The 14,191-nt window shown below is 53.1% G+C and overlaps 10 protein-coding genes across 10 annotated transcripts; 6 read left to right on the top strand and 4 right to left on the bottom strand.

Moving 5' to 3' along the window:
- Window positions 1-199: 199 nt before the first annotated feature.
- IAQ61_000795 (uncharacterized protein) lies at window positions 200-1,141 on the bottom strand (the record flags this gene model as incomplete). Its single annotated transcript, XM_066094819.1, has 1 exon — window positions 200-1,141. One exon carries the CDS (start codon window positions 1,139-1,141, stop codon window positions 200-202), a length of 942 nt encoding a protein of 313 aa, XP_065955127.1.
- Window positions 1,142-1,556: 415 nt separating this feature from the next.
- IAQ61_000794 (uncharacterized protein) lies at window positions 1,557-1,961 on the top strand (the record flags this gene model as incomplete). Its single annotated transcript, XM_003842508.1, has 1 exon — window positions 1,557-1,961. The coding sequence occupies one exon, from the start codon at window positions 1,557-1,559 to the stop codon at window positions 1,959-1,961; it is 405 nt and encodes a 134-aa protein (XP_003842556.1).
- Window positions 1,962-2,317: 356 nt separating this feature from the next.
- IAQ61_000793 (uncharacterized protein) lies at window positions 2,318-2,800 on the top strand (the record flags this gene model as incomplete). Its single annotated transcript, XM_066094818.1, has 1 exon — window positions 2,318-2,800. One exon carries the CDS (start codon window positions 2,318-2,320, stop codon window positions 2,798-2,800), a length of 483 nt encoding a protein of 160 aa, XP_065955126.1.
- A 2,632-nt stretch (window positions 2,801-5,432) lies between these two features.
- Window positions 5,433-5,744, bottom strand: IAQ61_000792 (uncharacterized protein; the record flags this gene model as incomplete). Its single annotated transcript, XM_066094817.1, has 1 exon — window positions 5,433-5,744. The coding sequence occupies one exon, from the start codon at window positions 5,742-5,744 to the stop codon at window positions 5,433-5,435; it is 312 nt and encodes a 103-aa protein (XP_065955125.1).
- Window positions 5,726-7,449, top strand: IDH2 (NAD-dependent isocitrate dehydrogenase; the record flags this gene model as incomplete). Its single annotated transcript, XM_003842511.2, has 5 exons — window positions 5,726-5,812; window positions 5,869-5,967; window positions 6,133-6,258; window positions 6,330-7,322; window positions 7,375-7,449. The coding sequence occupies 5 exons, from the start codon at window positions 5,726-5,728 to the stop codon at window positions 7,447-7,449; spliced, it is 1,380 nt and encodes a 459-aa protein (XP_003842559.2).
- Window positions 7,450-8,074: 625 nt separating this feature from the next.
- IAQ61_000790 (uncharacterized protein) lies at window positions 8,075-8,961 on the top strand (the record flags this gene model as incomplete). Its single annotated transcript, XM_003842512.2, has 3 exons — window positions 8,075-8,433; window positions 8,809-8,863; window positions 8,944-8,961. The coding sequence occupies 3 exons, from the start codon at window positions 8,075-8,077 to the stop codon at window positions 8,959-8,961; spliced, it is 432 nt and encodes a 143-aa protein (XP_003842560.2).
- IAQ61_000789 (uncharacterized protein) lies at window positions 8,903-10,006 on the bottom strand (the record flags this gene model as incomplete). Its single annotated transcript, XM_003842513.2, has 1 exon — window positions 8,903-10,006. The coding sequence occupies one exon, from the start codon at window positions 10,004-10,006 to the stop codon at window positions 8,903-8,905; it is 1,104 nt and encodes a 367-aa protein (XP_003842561.2).
- Window positions 10,007-10,295: 289 nt separating this feature from the next.
- On the top strand, window positions 10,296-11,295 carry IAQ61_000788 (uncharacterized protein). Its single transcript, XM_003842514.2, has 4 exons — window positions 10,296-10,576; window positions 10,643-10,701; window positions 10,751-10,869; window positions 10,946-11,295. Exons 1-4 carry the CDS (start codon window positions 10,453-10,455, stop codon window positions 11,238-11,240), a joined length of 597 nt encoding a protein of 198 aa, XP_003842562.1. The 5' UTR covers window positions 10,296-10,452; the 3' UTR covers window positions 11,241-11,295.
- A 90-nt stretch (window positions 11,296-11,385) lies between these two features.
- IAQ61_000787 (uncharacterized protein) lies at window positions 11,386-12,821 on the bottom strand (the record flags this gene model as incomplete). The annotated part of the gene is made up of 2 exons (XM_003842515.2): window positions 12,477-12,821; window positions 11,386-12,300 (listed from the first exon to the last, which is right to left on the bottom strand). Exons 1-2 carry the CDS (start codon window positions 12,717-12,719, stop codon window positions 11,386-11,388), a joined length of 1,158 nt encoding a protein of 385 aa, XP_003842563.1. The 5' UTR covers window positions 12,720-12,821.
- Window positions 12,822-13,131: 310 nt separating this feature from the next.
- IAQ61_000786 (uncharacterized protein) lies at window positions 13,132-14,176 on the top strand (the record flags this gene model as incomplete). The annotated part of the gene is made up of 2 exons (XM_003842516.2): window positions 13,132-13,510; window positions 13,566-14,176. The coding sequence occupies 2 exons, from the start codon at window positions 13,132-13,134 to the stop codon at window positions 14,174-14,176; spliced, it is 990 nt and encodes a 329-aa protein (XP_003842564.2).
- Window positions 14,177-14,191: the final 15 nt, after the last annotated feature.

The following is a 14,191-nucleotide window of genomic DNA, read 5'->3' as shown; positions in this document are numbered from 1 at the left end:
CACCCATGTATACGAAGGTGAGAGAGTTATGTTTACTGTATGATATACTGTATATTTTGCTATACATGCTCGTTTTCTTGCATGCTTAATAATAACGCCATATCCATATTCTATCAATCTTCAACACGAGAAAAAGTACTGATACCAACGGATACCAAATCCAATCCAATCCAATCCAATCCACATACCCACATTTCCCCTATTCTAGATTCACATCCCATAAATCCGCAACATCAATCTCCTCGTAGCGCTCCAACTCGCCGCCACGAGTGTCAGGGCCAGCATCAGCATGAGCAAAAGAGCCAGGGACCCGGGTTTCAGCGTATGAAGAGTTGTAATGGTGGATATGGTCTGGTCGGGATCCCAAGTCGCCGCCCTTGAACGGGGGCAGGGTTGGGTGGTGGGTATACGGGTGCGAGGATGCGGTTTCGAGGTCGGAGGATGTGGGGGGTTTTGAGGGTGAGGCGGCGCGGCGCTTGGTGATGATGTAGGTTAGGGTGTGGATTAGGATGGCGGTGAGGGTTAGGGTGGTGATGGTTATGGCGAGTAGGACGGTTGGGGAGAGGGGGGTTTGGGGGGGAGGGAAGAGGCGTTTTGTATGGGTGTGGTTGGGGTTGTGGTTGGGTGGGAGGGGGAAACGTGTATTGTTGTGGGGATGGGGGAGGGTGGTGTTGACGTAGGGGGTGTTTTGGGTGCATGCTGGGCATGTGCAGTGTGAGGGGTGGGAGGGCAGTGTGATGTTGTAGGTTTGTTTGAGGTGGGTGTCGGTGCAGTGTGGACAGGTGCAGTTTAGTGGATGGCCTGGCGTGAGGCCTTTGCAGTGCTGACATGTGCATGCTTTAGGATGATAGCCTGAAGTGGTGTTTGTGGGACGCTGGATGTGCTTACCGGCGCAATGCAAACATGTGCAGCCTTGGGGATGAGCCAAGGTATTGTTCTCAGGTCGCTGCATTGTGTTGTTGCAATACGAACACATGCAGCCTTTAGCATGACCAATCTTACCAGTATCGTTGCCATTCTTTTCCATATCCTCGCCAGTACAAAGGCGACAAGTACAGTCTTCTGCATGACCCAGCGTAACGTTCAGCAGACGCTCATTCGGCTTACCAGTGCAGTTGCGAGGAATATATTGATCAGACATTTCGACCTTTGTTTGTAGGCTTACCAAACTTATCAAACCTGTAGTCCAAGTAGAAAGTGGGTTGGAAGATGAGTAGTTGTTATCTTTATGGCGAGCTCGGTACTTGTTGTCTAAAAGTTTTTCTCCCGCTGCTGGTAATAGTGGAGATTGGAATTGTTTTTGACGAGCTGTCTGGAGAGATTGGAAGGAGTAATGGAGTGGGTAAAGTTAAATTCATATACTAGATTTGGAGTTGGTGCTGTTTGTGTATAGTGTACATTGTTGGTATGGACTGCTGTGTAGCTCTAATGGTATAATTTGTGTACAGTATCATAACATATCTGGTATCTGTGTGATTGACTGCACATTGTTAAACAGCAGACTATAAAATGATTCGGTATCTCTCGTGCGTTTCTGCAACACTCACTGTGTATCGATGAGGAAGGAAAAGGCTCCAAACTCCCATATTCATTGCACAGCCGTATCAGGTATGGTGGGTATACCAAATCCAGACACACTTTGCATTGACCAACACCTCGTCGGTGCGGCAATGCAACCTGCAACGTTAAATCAAGCTGCCAAGACGGTCAAACAGCAATGTTGCATGCTTGGTCCGCGCATCATAAGGAGACTTTGTGGTTGGATCCGGATGTGGTTTAGCGTATTGCACGGGCTTTTTCCGGCTTGGCAATTTAACGCTATCGAGACTGGACGCCACAACGAGGAGACGCGCGGCCTAACGTCATATGAACGACCAGGCGTGGACACAGGAACAGGGCTCGCTTCCTTTGCCGATGTATCTGTGCGAAGGCAGGTGGGAATCGTGGGCGATTATGATTAGGAGTAGCGGTAGGCGAGTAAGTAATTGATTGCACGAGAACAGAAGGACGCAACGAATTGAAAATGTACATGACGATTACAAGCATAGAGGCGAAGGACAATTTGTGAAAGGTGGATTGGGCCCAGCACAAACAATTGTGAGGCTCCAAAAGGTATATTGTTCGAACTACTTCATTACAATGGTATTAGATGTAACTGAGTGAACCCGTATCGAATCCCCATCCTCCATCACACACGCTGCCTCTATGGAGACAGCGAGGCAACCTCGTTCTCGAAGCCGACGATTTGTGACCGTCCACAGGGCCGGAGAGCAAAAATGACTTTTGGATCGAACAGTCGAATATCGCAGAAGTTGAAATGATCTACAAGAGACCAGCCATGGCGAAGAGACCGCCGGCAACGGCTCCCATGACGGGGAGGGCAGTGGCCTGGGCAGCACCGCCCGTGGAGGTGGCAGAGCTGGCGGCAGAGCTGGCGGCGCTGCGGAGCGAACTGGCCTGGCTGGCAAGCGAGCTGGCGCGGGAGTTGAGCGACGACTGGATGGAACCTGTGGCACTGGCAGCCTCGCTGGTGATGCTGGCAATGACAGACGAGACGTTTGAGTCGATGGAGGAGACGGCAGACTCGATGCCAGAGGCGGCAGAGCCAGTGACGGAGGAAGCGACGGAGCCAATCTCGGACGTGATGGAGGCGAGGTCAGAGGTGGCACCGCCGACGACCGAGGAGAGGAAAGATTCACCTCCACCGAGAATGGAAGAGAGGACCTGCGCGTTGGCGGTGCCAGCGGCAGCAATGGAGATGGCAATGGTGGAGAAACGCATGTTGGCGGATTATGAGTAGAGACTTTTGTTGGTTGGTTGAGGCGGAGTGGACTGGATTGGAGGGCTTGAAGGGAGTGGGTGAGTGGGTGGGTAGAGGGAAGAGAGTGAATAACAAAGGAGGAGGAAGGTCTCTTATACGTAGGGTGGCAGCGGCGTGCTAGCGTGTTGTCTGATTGACCGTCGGCGGCAGCAACATGCACAGCAACCTGCAGCAGCAACAGCCTAGAAGGACGTGCAGCAAGTAGGAGTACAGTAGGGTTGCTCCCTTGCCGCAACAGGTCGCACCGCCTCCACACCATTTCCCTCCCACGTAACCCTGAGCTCACTCACTGGCTTCATGACGCCACACTATGCACGACTGTTTGGAACACCAGGCCAGTTGCGGTACTATGCTGCAAAACGAGGAACCTGCTTTTGATTGGAGCGTGCCTGTTTTCGCGTGGCTTCTCTTGGACGGAAGCTTGATCTGAAGGGGCGGGGGCCAACTCCCAGCCGGACCAGGCCTGTCTAGTACAATACTCTACAATGATTAGAGTACACTCTAGGCCAGCCATGACGCTGTCGTCGATGGTTGAGTGGGCAACCAACAAATCCGAGAGTCTGGCATGTCTTCATTCTCGTTGGTCTGACAGGCGTGAAGGACTGACGCGGCTGGCCTCTCCAGCATGGCTGATGCTGACGGAAAGAAGCATTCCAACCCATGTTGGCCGCGCTTGCTGCAGAGCCCCCCCCATCTGATGGTAAAAAAGAAAGAAAGAAAGAAAAACTTGGAAATGTACTCGACGTTGAACGCCATGTTCTTTCGCACGCCCTGGTTCACGTGGGCTGCGACATCTACCGATACTATTATTGTACTATGGCACAAGTTGTAAAGTAGTAGTTACCGGTATTAGCATCACCGCTGTCCCGAACCATGTGCTATTTCCGGCCGCCTTCCCGCCGGATGAGTAGTGATGAAACGCCTGCTCGTTTTCTACGCCACTCTAACCAGCTTCCCGTCTCGGCCTGGAGGCAAAGGGCGTACACACAGAGGCTCAGCTCTTGATGCAGCCATGGATTTTCTTTGTTGACAGGACCGAACAAGGCTGCTTCGCTGGCTCCTCAGACGCAGTGCCACATGAACAACTGCACAAGGTTGATCTGCATCCGGCCTAGGCAAACCGAGCCACAGCCGCGTCAGGTTGGCGCCGTTGCCGTGTCTGAGCTCGATGGGAGTGCATGTGTGGAGATCAACGGAAATCAAACGATGCAACAGAATGATGTCATTGCTTCTTGCGCGCACGCTTTGAAGAGACCCAGGACGGCCCGGAAATCCCATCAATCGCTGGCTGGCGGGCACTGGGGCACTGGGCAGGCACTAGGTAACCAGTAGGGGGGCACTGGGGCCATTAGCATACCTCTACCGTTGTTGTAAGTACCGGCCCAGCAGAGGCAAACATGGTATCGCCCAAAACAGCACATGCAGTCATCCATACTCTCCTGTGTATACCTAGTACTAGTAGAACCGTAGGTATATAGCAGGAGTACGAGTAGAGTAACTGTACCGCCGGTGAACAGTAGAGTAGTAGGCACAAGCTGACGAGGCCAACCTTGGTTTTTGGCCGCGATGCAGAGACGGTGGCGTCAGGAGCCCGTCGCCTGCAGTTGCGGCTCCACACTCGCCGTTCGATCCGGGCGCGCTAGCTTCTACAACACTTCCAAGGCAAGTTCATATCCTTCACATCTGCCTGACCTTGGAAGATCCTCAGCAAGTTGTCTCCATTCAACCTTGGCTCATTTCCGAAAACCTTCTGATACTCTACTGATGTCCCCTTTTCCCGTCCAAGTCCTGTCTCGAGTCAGTTGCATGAATTACCAGCATGCTCAAAACGACAATTTCATTCCGCTGAATCCAACTTGCCATAGCCTTTGGCGTTGACCGCAGCAGTTCGACTGACGGTCTTCGCACACGATAAAAGGCAAATTGGATAAAGGGGCTGGATGTTTCAAAAGGAAGAAGAGACAAAAGCCGCAAACGACGTTCACACAGAGTTCAGTGATCAGCAACGTCTGGGCATGCTTATCTGTCTTATCAACGAATGCGACCGAAGCTAGCGGGTGAATCCCTCGTGCTACAAAGTCGAAACCTGGGTTCGAGCATAACCCCATGACTACAAGGCTTACCACGTTTTGGCTCCAGCGGTCTCCTTGAACGTACCTCAGCCACAGCGCGAACGAAACCCCACACACTCCATCGGCCCTACGGTCCGCCATCCTCGCAACGGGCCGAAGAGAGTCACGAAACATAGCTATGGATACTTCGAGGTACAAAATGCGATAGGGAGGTTCTGGGATTTGATTGGAGAGGAGCTGTTGTGACAATGGGTCTTGGACATGAAAAGTGTTCTACAGCCGCCAAAGGTTCTCTGGAGCTTCGCGGTAGGGCAGTACATGGCTGCGCGGGACCACGTCATCTAAGAGTCAGGCGTGAGCATGAGAATCTGCAGACGATATTGATATGGACAGGTCCTGCCCATTGACTTCAAAACTGAGAATACTCCCGAGTGCACGACTGGAGTGTTGGTCGAGTGAGAGTCGGATCCAATGCAGGACCCATTCAACCGAGGGGTAGGTACTGGCGATGCTGCATGGAGTAGAGTGCATACACATGCCTAACATGGCATTTCCATCACGGTCCTTGGATACTTCCCTGCAATCAAGCAGATAGAGTAGGACTGCCCCGCACTACTGTCCAAACCCTTGCACCGGGAGGCCGGTACAGATGGTTTAGATTCATTCTCCACGTAAACATCATGGAGGTTTAGAGCGCAGGGCAAGGAGAGGGAGGTTAGACGTGTCGTGAAGTCATCCTTATCATGACGATTTCCCATCCAGCAAGCGCTTGTGCTTTGCTGAGCGCCTTGATGAGAACAGGATTCGGGATTTCCTTCCTTGTCCATTCTCAATGCTGCCGTTGCAGACATTTTTTTACCCCACGCGTGTGAAGGGTGGAGACTTGGCGTACCGGTACGGTACCGGTAAGACCTTCACTGTAGGTAGCACAACGCTTCGGTGCAGCAATGGCAGTTCTGACACAAGTGACCAAAGGAAAATGTTCTTGTAGACATGCATTCGCATCGCAAATGGCTACCGTTCGATGTGTGGGGAATTGGACATGGCAGACGCTGGGCTGGCGGCCTTGAATGTGTTTGTCGATGCCATGGATGACGGAGGCGCAAGGTGGAGGCTTGGCAGAAAAGACCCGCGGTTGCGTTTTTGCGGATGGAGCTTGACGGCTGCGCCTGCACAACCAACCGCCAGCCCACCCTTCGCCCTCGACCTCCAGCTGCAAACTTTTTTGTGTTTGTGCAGCTCCAATTAGGAAGCCGGAACACATTCTTACCGGTCATCATGCTGGCTGCTCGCTCTTTGGCTGCGCCCGCGCGGCAATGCCTTCGCCAGGCCAACCGCTCAACATGGGCGCCCGCGCTATCGCAGGTCAGGCCTCACCATATCCCCCTACAACTCGTTACAGGTCACAAAGCACGCAGTCACTAATACGCGCACAGGTCACTGCCCGCACATACGCCTCCGAGGTGGCCAAGTTCCACGGAAAGAAGGGCAGCGACGGCAAGTATCTCGTAACGCTCATCGAGGGCGACGGCATTGGGCCTGAGATTGCGCAGTCGGTCAAGGACATTTACTCGGCTGCCAACGTGCCCATCAAGTGGGAGTCTGTCGATGTGACGCCAAGGCTCAATGAGGAGGGCAAGACGGTCATCCCCGACGAGGCCATCAGCAGCATCAACAGGAACCTGGTTGCGCTCAAGGGCCCACTTGCGACCCCCATTGGCAAGGGCCATGTCTCTCTCAACCTGACGCTGCGCCGTACCTTCAACCTCTTCGCCAACTTGCGCCCTTGCAGATCCATTGCTGGGTACAAGACACCCTACGACAATGTCGACACCGTCCTCATTCGTGAGAACACCGAGGGCGAGTACTCTGGCATTGAGCACATCGTGGTTGACGGCGTTGTCCAGAGCATCAAGCTCATCACCCGTGAGGCGTCCGAACGTGTCCTGCGCTACGCCTTCCAGCACGCCCGCGACATTGGCAGGAAGAAGGTCCGCGCGGTTCACAAGGCCACCATCATGAAGATGTCCGACGGTCTCTTCCTGAGCACCGCCCGTGAGATCTCCAAGGAATTCCCCGACATCGAGTTCGACGCTGAGCTTTTGGACAACACCTGCTTGAAGATGGTCACAGACCCCGTCCCATACAACGACAAGGTTCTCGTCATGCCCAACTTGTACGGAGACATTTTGTCCGACATGTGTGCCGGTCTTATTGGTGGTCTTGGTCTGACCCCCTCTGGTAACATTGGTGACAAGAGCTCCATCTTTGAGGCTGTTCACGGTTCCGCGCCAGACATTGCTGGTAAGCAGCTCGCCAACCCCACTGCGCTCCTTCTCAGCTCCATCATGATGTTGCGACACATGGGCTTGAACCAGGAGGCAGCAAACATCGAGCAGGCCATTTTCAAGGTTCTATCTGAGGGCAAGGTAAGCGGAATTCTGAACATCTGCAAATGTGCCATCGCTGACTGTTCCGTAGACCATCACCGGTGATCTCGGTGGGAAATCCAAGACCTACGAATATGCCGACGCTGTTATCAAGGCCCTTAAGTAAACATCTCATCTTAGGATTGAACGAATGATGGCAGTGACGACATATTGTGGATAAATCTTAGTCATTGTACCATAGCCGCCATTTAGCTTGATGTATCATGATACCTCTTCCTGCATCGCGCGTAACTTCCTTTGTCAAAAATCCTCCATCTCCTCACGACAAGCAATAGACGACTATAGGAGCTGTTAAATCTTGAGGCACAACACCGTTGAAAAACCAAGTGCTAAAACGGTCAATCTGGCCTAGAACAAATCGTAACATCTGTGATCCCTAGGGTGGCCCAGGTACGAATGGGTTTCCCCCACGTGACACCGTGCCTCACCCACATGCAGCATTTCGCGTCGTCCTTCCACACCAAACACATCCTATCCCACCCTACGCGCAAACCATGGCCCCCAAGCCTCCCATCCGACTGTCCTCCAAACCATCCTCACTCCCTACCTCCAAATTAAAACCCCGCGCCTCAACTCCCACCTATGCCGCCAAACCCGCCAAACCACCACCCTCGTCGCCTTCCACCGCCCTTCCCTTGTCGTCACCCCATGACCGCAACCGCAACCACAAACACAATCACAATCGCCACCGAAACGATAATCACAACCCTGAGAACCCCCACACGCCTCCCATGCGCTACGCAACATGGGCCACCCGCGGTGTCGTTGTCCTCTGCGGCATGATCTTCATCCGCGACTACTACTTTGATTTCCAGCATGTCAAGGGCAGTTCCATGGCTCCGAGTTTAAATCCTCGGGCGCATGAGGCCGGGGAAGAGGATTCTGTGATTATGGTGGCGTGGCATGCTGGGGTACGGGAAAGAGGACGGGGACGGGGTGGTGGTGATGCGGGTAATGGCAAGGCAGACGCTCACAGCGATGGCATCAAGAGGGGTGATGTGGTGACATTTTGGAAACCACATCGGCCGACTGAGATTAGTATTAAGCGGGTTGTGGGGTTGCCGGGGGATACGGTGTACCCTGTTCGCGGGTATGCAGTGGACGACGGGGTGCATGCTAGGAGGTTGGAGGGGTTGCCCGATGGGCTGGTGGATGAGGATAGGGATGCTGTGGGTGAGAGGGGGAAGGGAAAGGTGCTGGGTAAGGTGGTGGTGCCGTATGGACACTTGTGGATTGAGGGGGATAATTGGAGAAGCAGTCTTGACAGTAATGATTTTGGGCCGATTAGTAAAGGGTTGGTGATTGGGAAGGCCAGGTGGGTTTGGAGGGGGTGGTGGCCGTTTGGGGAGGTGCGGGATGCGAGGGAGATGAGTGATAAGGGGAGGACGAAGGTGGTGGAGGGGAAGGCCGAGATACCGGCTCGGTTTTTGGATTGAGGGTTGTAGACGGGAAGGCTTGGTTTCAGGGCACAACGTGGTGGGTTGAATGCATGCACGAAGACGGTTGGCGGCTTGCTACAGGTATGTGTATATGCGCATTTACTATAGAAGTCTGGATCATCAAGATGATTGGAGGACCTTTTCTAACTCTGCACAAACAGCCTCAGTCACACCTTTAGTATTCTCACTGCCACCAAGATCCTTCGTCTTTATACCCCTAGCAGTGACAGCCTCGACAGCCTTCATAAGCGCATCCGCTGCCTTTTCCTCACCAACCCACCTTACCATCTCCGCCGCGCTCCAAAAGGCGCCCACAGGGTTTGCAATCCCCTTGCCCGCGATATCCGGTGCAGACCCATGGATAGGCTCAAACATGGATGGATTCTTCCTCGTCGGATCCAAATTACTCGATGGCGCAATGCCAATCGAGCCACCCAGCGCCGCCGCAAGATCCGTCAGGATATCCGCATGCAAATTCGTAGCCACAATGGTATCCAGACTCTTGGGCTGCAGCACCATGCGCACCGTCATGGCATCCACCAGCATCTTGTCAATCTCCACATCGTCGTACTCTTTGGCTACTTCGTAGAAGATCTTGTCCCACAGCACCATGCCGTGGCGCTGGGCGTTGCTTTTGGTGACCATTGTGAGTTTCTTGCGGGGCCGGGATCGCGCCGTTTCAAAGGCATAGCGCATAACGCGCTCTATGCCTACGCGGGTGAAGATGGAAACCTCTGTGGCGATGGTGTGGGGTGCGTCGTCGTGCGAGGTACCGCCTTGGCCAGAGTATTCGCCTTCGCTGTTTTCGCGGATGATCATCCAATCAAGATCCCCTCTCTTGCAGTCCGCCAGTGGACTCTTGGTTCCCTCCAAGATGCGCGTTGGTCGCACATTGACGTATTGGTTCAGGGCTTTGCGGATGGGCAGGATTAAACCCCACAAGGAAATGTGATCGGGCACATTGGGCCAGCCCACGGCGCCAAAGTAGATGGCGTCGTATTTCTTCAACTGCTCAAGTCCATCCGGAGGCATGTACCAGCCACGCTCGAGGTAGTTTTTGCTGCTCCAGTCGAAGGTAGTGAAGTCGAATTCGAACTCGCCGCTGACTGTGGAGAGCTTGGTCAGGACCTGGATCGCTGCCTCTGTGATGTCGACGCCGATGCCATCGCCAGGAATACAGGCAATGCGGTGGATTCGGCCGACATGGTGGACGTGAGATGGCATCTTTGTGTGGTTGAAGGGGGGGTGGATGTATATTACCCGGCAATTGGAAACGAGGTATCAATCACTCATTCATTGAGCTGGTCTTGTCCTGTAGATGGAATCAGTGTACTCTATATTCCACGCCACACAATACCAGTTCTGCGACCACCACTACCTACCGGCACCAACAGCCAGTCTACAGACTTGGGATGCACAAGCACCTGTCACGGCTGCGTCAGGGTCCCTGTCCCCCTCCCCCTCTTCCAGACCCTGTATGTCGCGCACTTCCCCGCGCTAGCCTAGCCGCTGCCCCCACTATACGCGTCCACACTTCACCGCTTGCCTGGACAAGAGCAACTCTCCAGCTGTCAAGTTTCATTGCTCCTTTCTTCTTCTTCTCACCCTCTTCTGGCAATTCTGGTATACCCTTCCAATTACACAGACAACCCACACAGTTTCAATTCACAATGGCGACCTTCTTCGATTCCATGCAGAAAAGTTTCGAGGATGTGCCGATTGATGCTTCCAAGGACAATGCCATCTCGACGACTGAGTTCCTTGAAGCGGCCGAGAGTCTGACTACGCTTTTTGGTAGGTCTGATGATGGCTGTTGAGAGTCCTCTTTTTCGAGATGGTAGGGCTAACTGGGAATGATAGACGTCCTAGGCTCAGCAGCCTTCAAGCCTGTCAAGAGTGACATGTCTGGCAACATTAAGGTACATTAATTCACACTCCGACCAGGCCACCATATTAACAGAGGACCAGAAAATCCGTGACCGCCAGCTTGCAGCCCCAACCCTCTCGGAAACGCTCCAAGACCTCGTCCTCAACGAGCTCAAGGAGAAGAAGCACACTGCCACCGAAGGCCTCGTATGGTTAAACCGGTAAGCTCCACTCCCCCTGTCTTTCCTTCGGCCCTTCCTGTGATCTTTCCATAACTAACAACCTATCCTACCACAGTGGTCTCGACTTCACCGCTCAAGCCCTCCGCCATAACCTCACCAACGCCGACAAGGAACTCGCCGAATCGTTCCGCAGTTCTTATGGCAACACACTCAAGCCCCACCACTCGTTTGTGGTCAAGCCGTTGTTCAGCGCCGCCATGAGCGCTACACCATACCGCAAAGACTTCTATGCGAAGTTGGGCGAGGACGATGCAAAGGTGCAGCCTGCGCTTGAGAAGTGGCTGGCGGCATTGGAGAAGCATGTCAGTGTGCTAAACGAGTTTTTGGCAAGGAAGGAGGCCAAGTGGTAGGTTGATGCGGGGTACGTCCCTATCAGATATGAGAATGAATAACGTTGTTATGGCTCTTTCGGTGTGTTATTCACCATCATGACCAATGTGCCGTCTTGTCCGCTTTGACTCGATACGCAGTCATCTCAACATTTCCACCTAACATCTACACCTTCCTCCTCTGAAAAACAAACAAGCCCTCATCCTTGCCCGCAAAACTCGGCAACGGCATCCTCAGCGTCAACTCAAACGCCTTCAAATTCTTCTCCACCCACTCATCCACCCTCATATCCGTAAACCCGGTGAACCTATTCCCATTCTGCGTCCCAGCCACAACAATACTGTCCCCCTCAAACGCCCTTAATACATCGGCCGTAAACGACCCCGTAGCCTGCGGATACACAAGCAGCAATACACAGCCCTTGCCGCCCTCGACCACGCTCTCCAAATACCGCACCCCATCCATCCTCACCGTATCCCGCACCCAAGTAACCCTGTACTCACTAATCCCACTATCCACCGCCCTAACATCCAAATCCCTCCCCGCACCCGTACCCCCCACCATAGGAAGATTCCGTAGCATAAACGTCCAATACCCGGTTCCGCTCCCGATGTCCAGAATCGGCTTCACGGGCTGCTTACTCGGTTTGGCAGGCTGTGCCAGCTTGGCAATGACGTGCAGTGCGGCGTACGAGGGCACGATGCAGCCAAAGTGGTGGTAGAAGAGGGGCAGGATGTGGTGGGAGATGCGCGTTTTGGAGGTTGAAGGCAAGGGGCCTGCGTATTCTAGTTCGTGGCAGGAGTAGGTCCAGAGGTCTAGATAGGGGTTTTTGTGGGTGCGAGGTTTTTTGGAGGGGAGGAGGGGTAGGGGTTGTGGTTGTGGTGTTTGGGTGACTGTTGTTTGGGTGGAGGGGGTTTGGTGGAAGAAGAGCGAGGATAGGTGGGTAGAGATGGGGAGGCGAAGGGAGGCTTTGGGGGCGTTTGCTCGGAAGGATGTGAGGGCTTTGGGGAGGGAGAGGGAGGGGTCGAAGAGGGTTGTGTAGCTGGTTATCTCGGAGGGGGTTGGGTGTGGGGGGTCAATCTGGGGTATGTTAGATGTTTGGGCTTACTTGCTCTTGTGCTTTGAGATGGCTTTGCGGAAGAGAAGGCGTGTGTTGAAATGGGATTTGACAGATGTGCTTATTTGTTTATAGATTGTGTTATTTCTTCATCCAAATGTGATTTCATGATATTGAAGAAGTACAGAACGAAACATACAGGATTGCCCTCATCGTCGTGATACCAGCCATGTAGACCATGTGCTCGCTTGGCGTCAATGGCCCGTTGTGTGATGTCTAGTGTGGTTTCTGCGAGAGCCCGGTAGACGTACGTGTCTGACTTTGGGATCCCAAAAGCTTCTCGCAACGATTGTGCGAGATTCTTTCCATTGTGCAAAGGAGAGTATTTCTTCTCATCCCATTTTTGCAGCAGTGCTTCTGGGTCAAAGTTCCTCAACGCCATGATCGCCACTGTTTTCTGCGTTGAATGGACTTGCAACAACGTGATTGACTAATTGGAGGAAAAGTCGATCTCGCATGTGCTGGAGTAATCAATGAATACAAGGACAAAGAAGAAGTGCGATTGATGGGTTGTTCGCCATGATCGGATGCTATTCCGTCCTACCGTCGATGAGCCAATCAAGCCCCGCTGATAAATTTCCGCACGCAAGAACGTCATCCATTACTGATCCCCGCTAGGCCCATCTCCACCTCCACAAGCTTGTTAGCATAGTCTTAGTCAATCATTGCAAATGCTATGCTCAAGGCTGAATTTCCCTTGGAAACGTCTCCAAGATGCGCGAACTTCCTCTCCGTTCTCCTAACACGTATAAAGTGAGGTTGCGACTTCGCTTGCCCTGGAATCTCCCTCTCAAATGAGCAATAGAACCACTGCACAAGAATCAACTACTACTACCACCACCACTACCACACCCACTACTTCATATTTCTACACAAAGACTTTTGCAGTACTTGTAACCGTTATATCAATCATCCTGGCTTACTCGGGTCTTTTCCGCAACACGCTCTTTTCAGCCATTAGCAAGCCAGTCACACGCACCATGTCTACGGTTGCAGCACCAGCTTCCATGAAGATCACAAAGCGGCCGTGGTCACAGCGTGGGCACGCAGACCACGGTTGGCTATACACATACCACACCTTCTCCTTCGCCTCTTACTACGATCCCAACCACGAAAGCTGGGGTCCACTCCGCGTAATCAACGAAGACAGGGTCAAGGCCGGTACAGGCTTCGGTATGTATACCCTCGCCCATGCTAGAAAAGTTCGAAGCTGACTGAAATCCAACAGGCACACACTCCCACGCCGAATTCCTCATCTTCTCCTACATCGTCTCCGGCACTCTCGAACACAAGGATAGCATGGGCAACCTCGAGAACCTGCAGCGCGGCGAAGTCCAATTCACATCTGCCGGTACTGGCATCCGCCACTCAGAGTACAACCGCAACCGCGACAGCGAATGTCATTTCTTGCAGATCTGGGCCAAGCCGAACAAGAGAGGACTCAAGCCGCACTACGAGACCAAGAAGTTTACCGACGAGGACAAGGCGGATAAACTGGTCAGGATCATGGAGTATACCGAGAGGCTGGGTAATGACAAGAAGAGTATCGGATTGCAGGCCGATTTGAGTATGGATGCATCGATTTTGTCACCGGGGAAGAGCGTGGTGCATGATGTGGTTGCCGAGGGAAAGAGGAAGTTGTTTGCGCATGTTGTCATGGGTGGGAGGACACAACCCAAGGAAGGAGGTGCTAAGATTAAGATTGGAGAGACCGTTTTGGGAGAGGGGGATGGCGCGTATATTGATGGGCTGTCTGGCCCGGGGAAGGTTGAGATTGAGAGTGTGGGCGACAAAGCAGCAGAGTTTTTGCTGTTCGATATGGGCCCTGAAGAGATGTAGCGTTTGTGCGATTTT

The sequence above is a fragment of the Plenodomus lingam genome (assembly GCF_022343315.1).
Source record: "Plenodomus lingam strain CAN1 chromosome Unknown contig_11, whole genome shotgun sequence".
NCBI classification, from domain to species: domain Eukaryota; kingdom Fungi; phylum Ascomycota; class Dothideomycetes; order Pleosporales; family Leptosphaeriaceae; genus Plenodomus; species Plenodomus lingam.
Note: the sequence above shows the minus strand (reverse complement) of the source record. Positions and strands in the feature narration are given on the sequence as shown.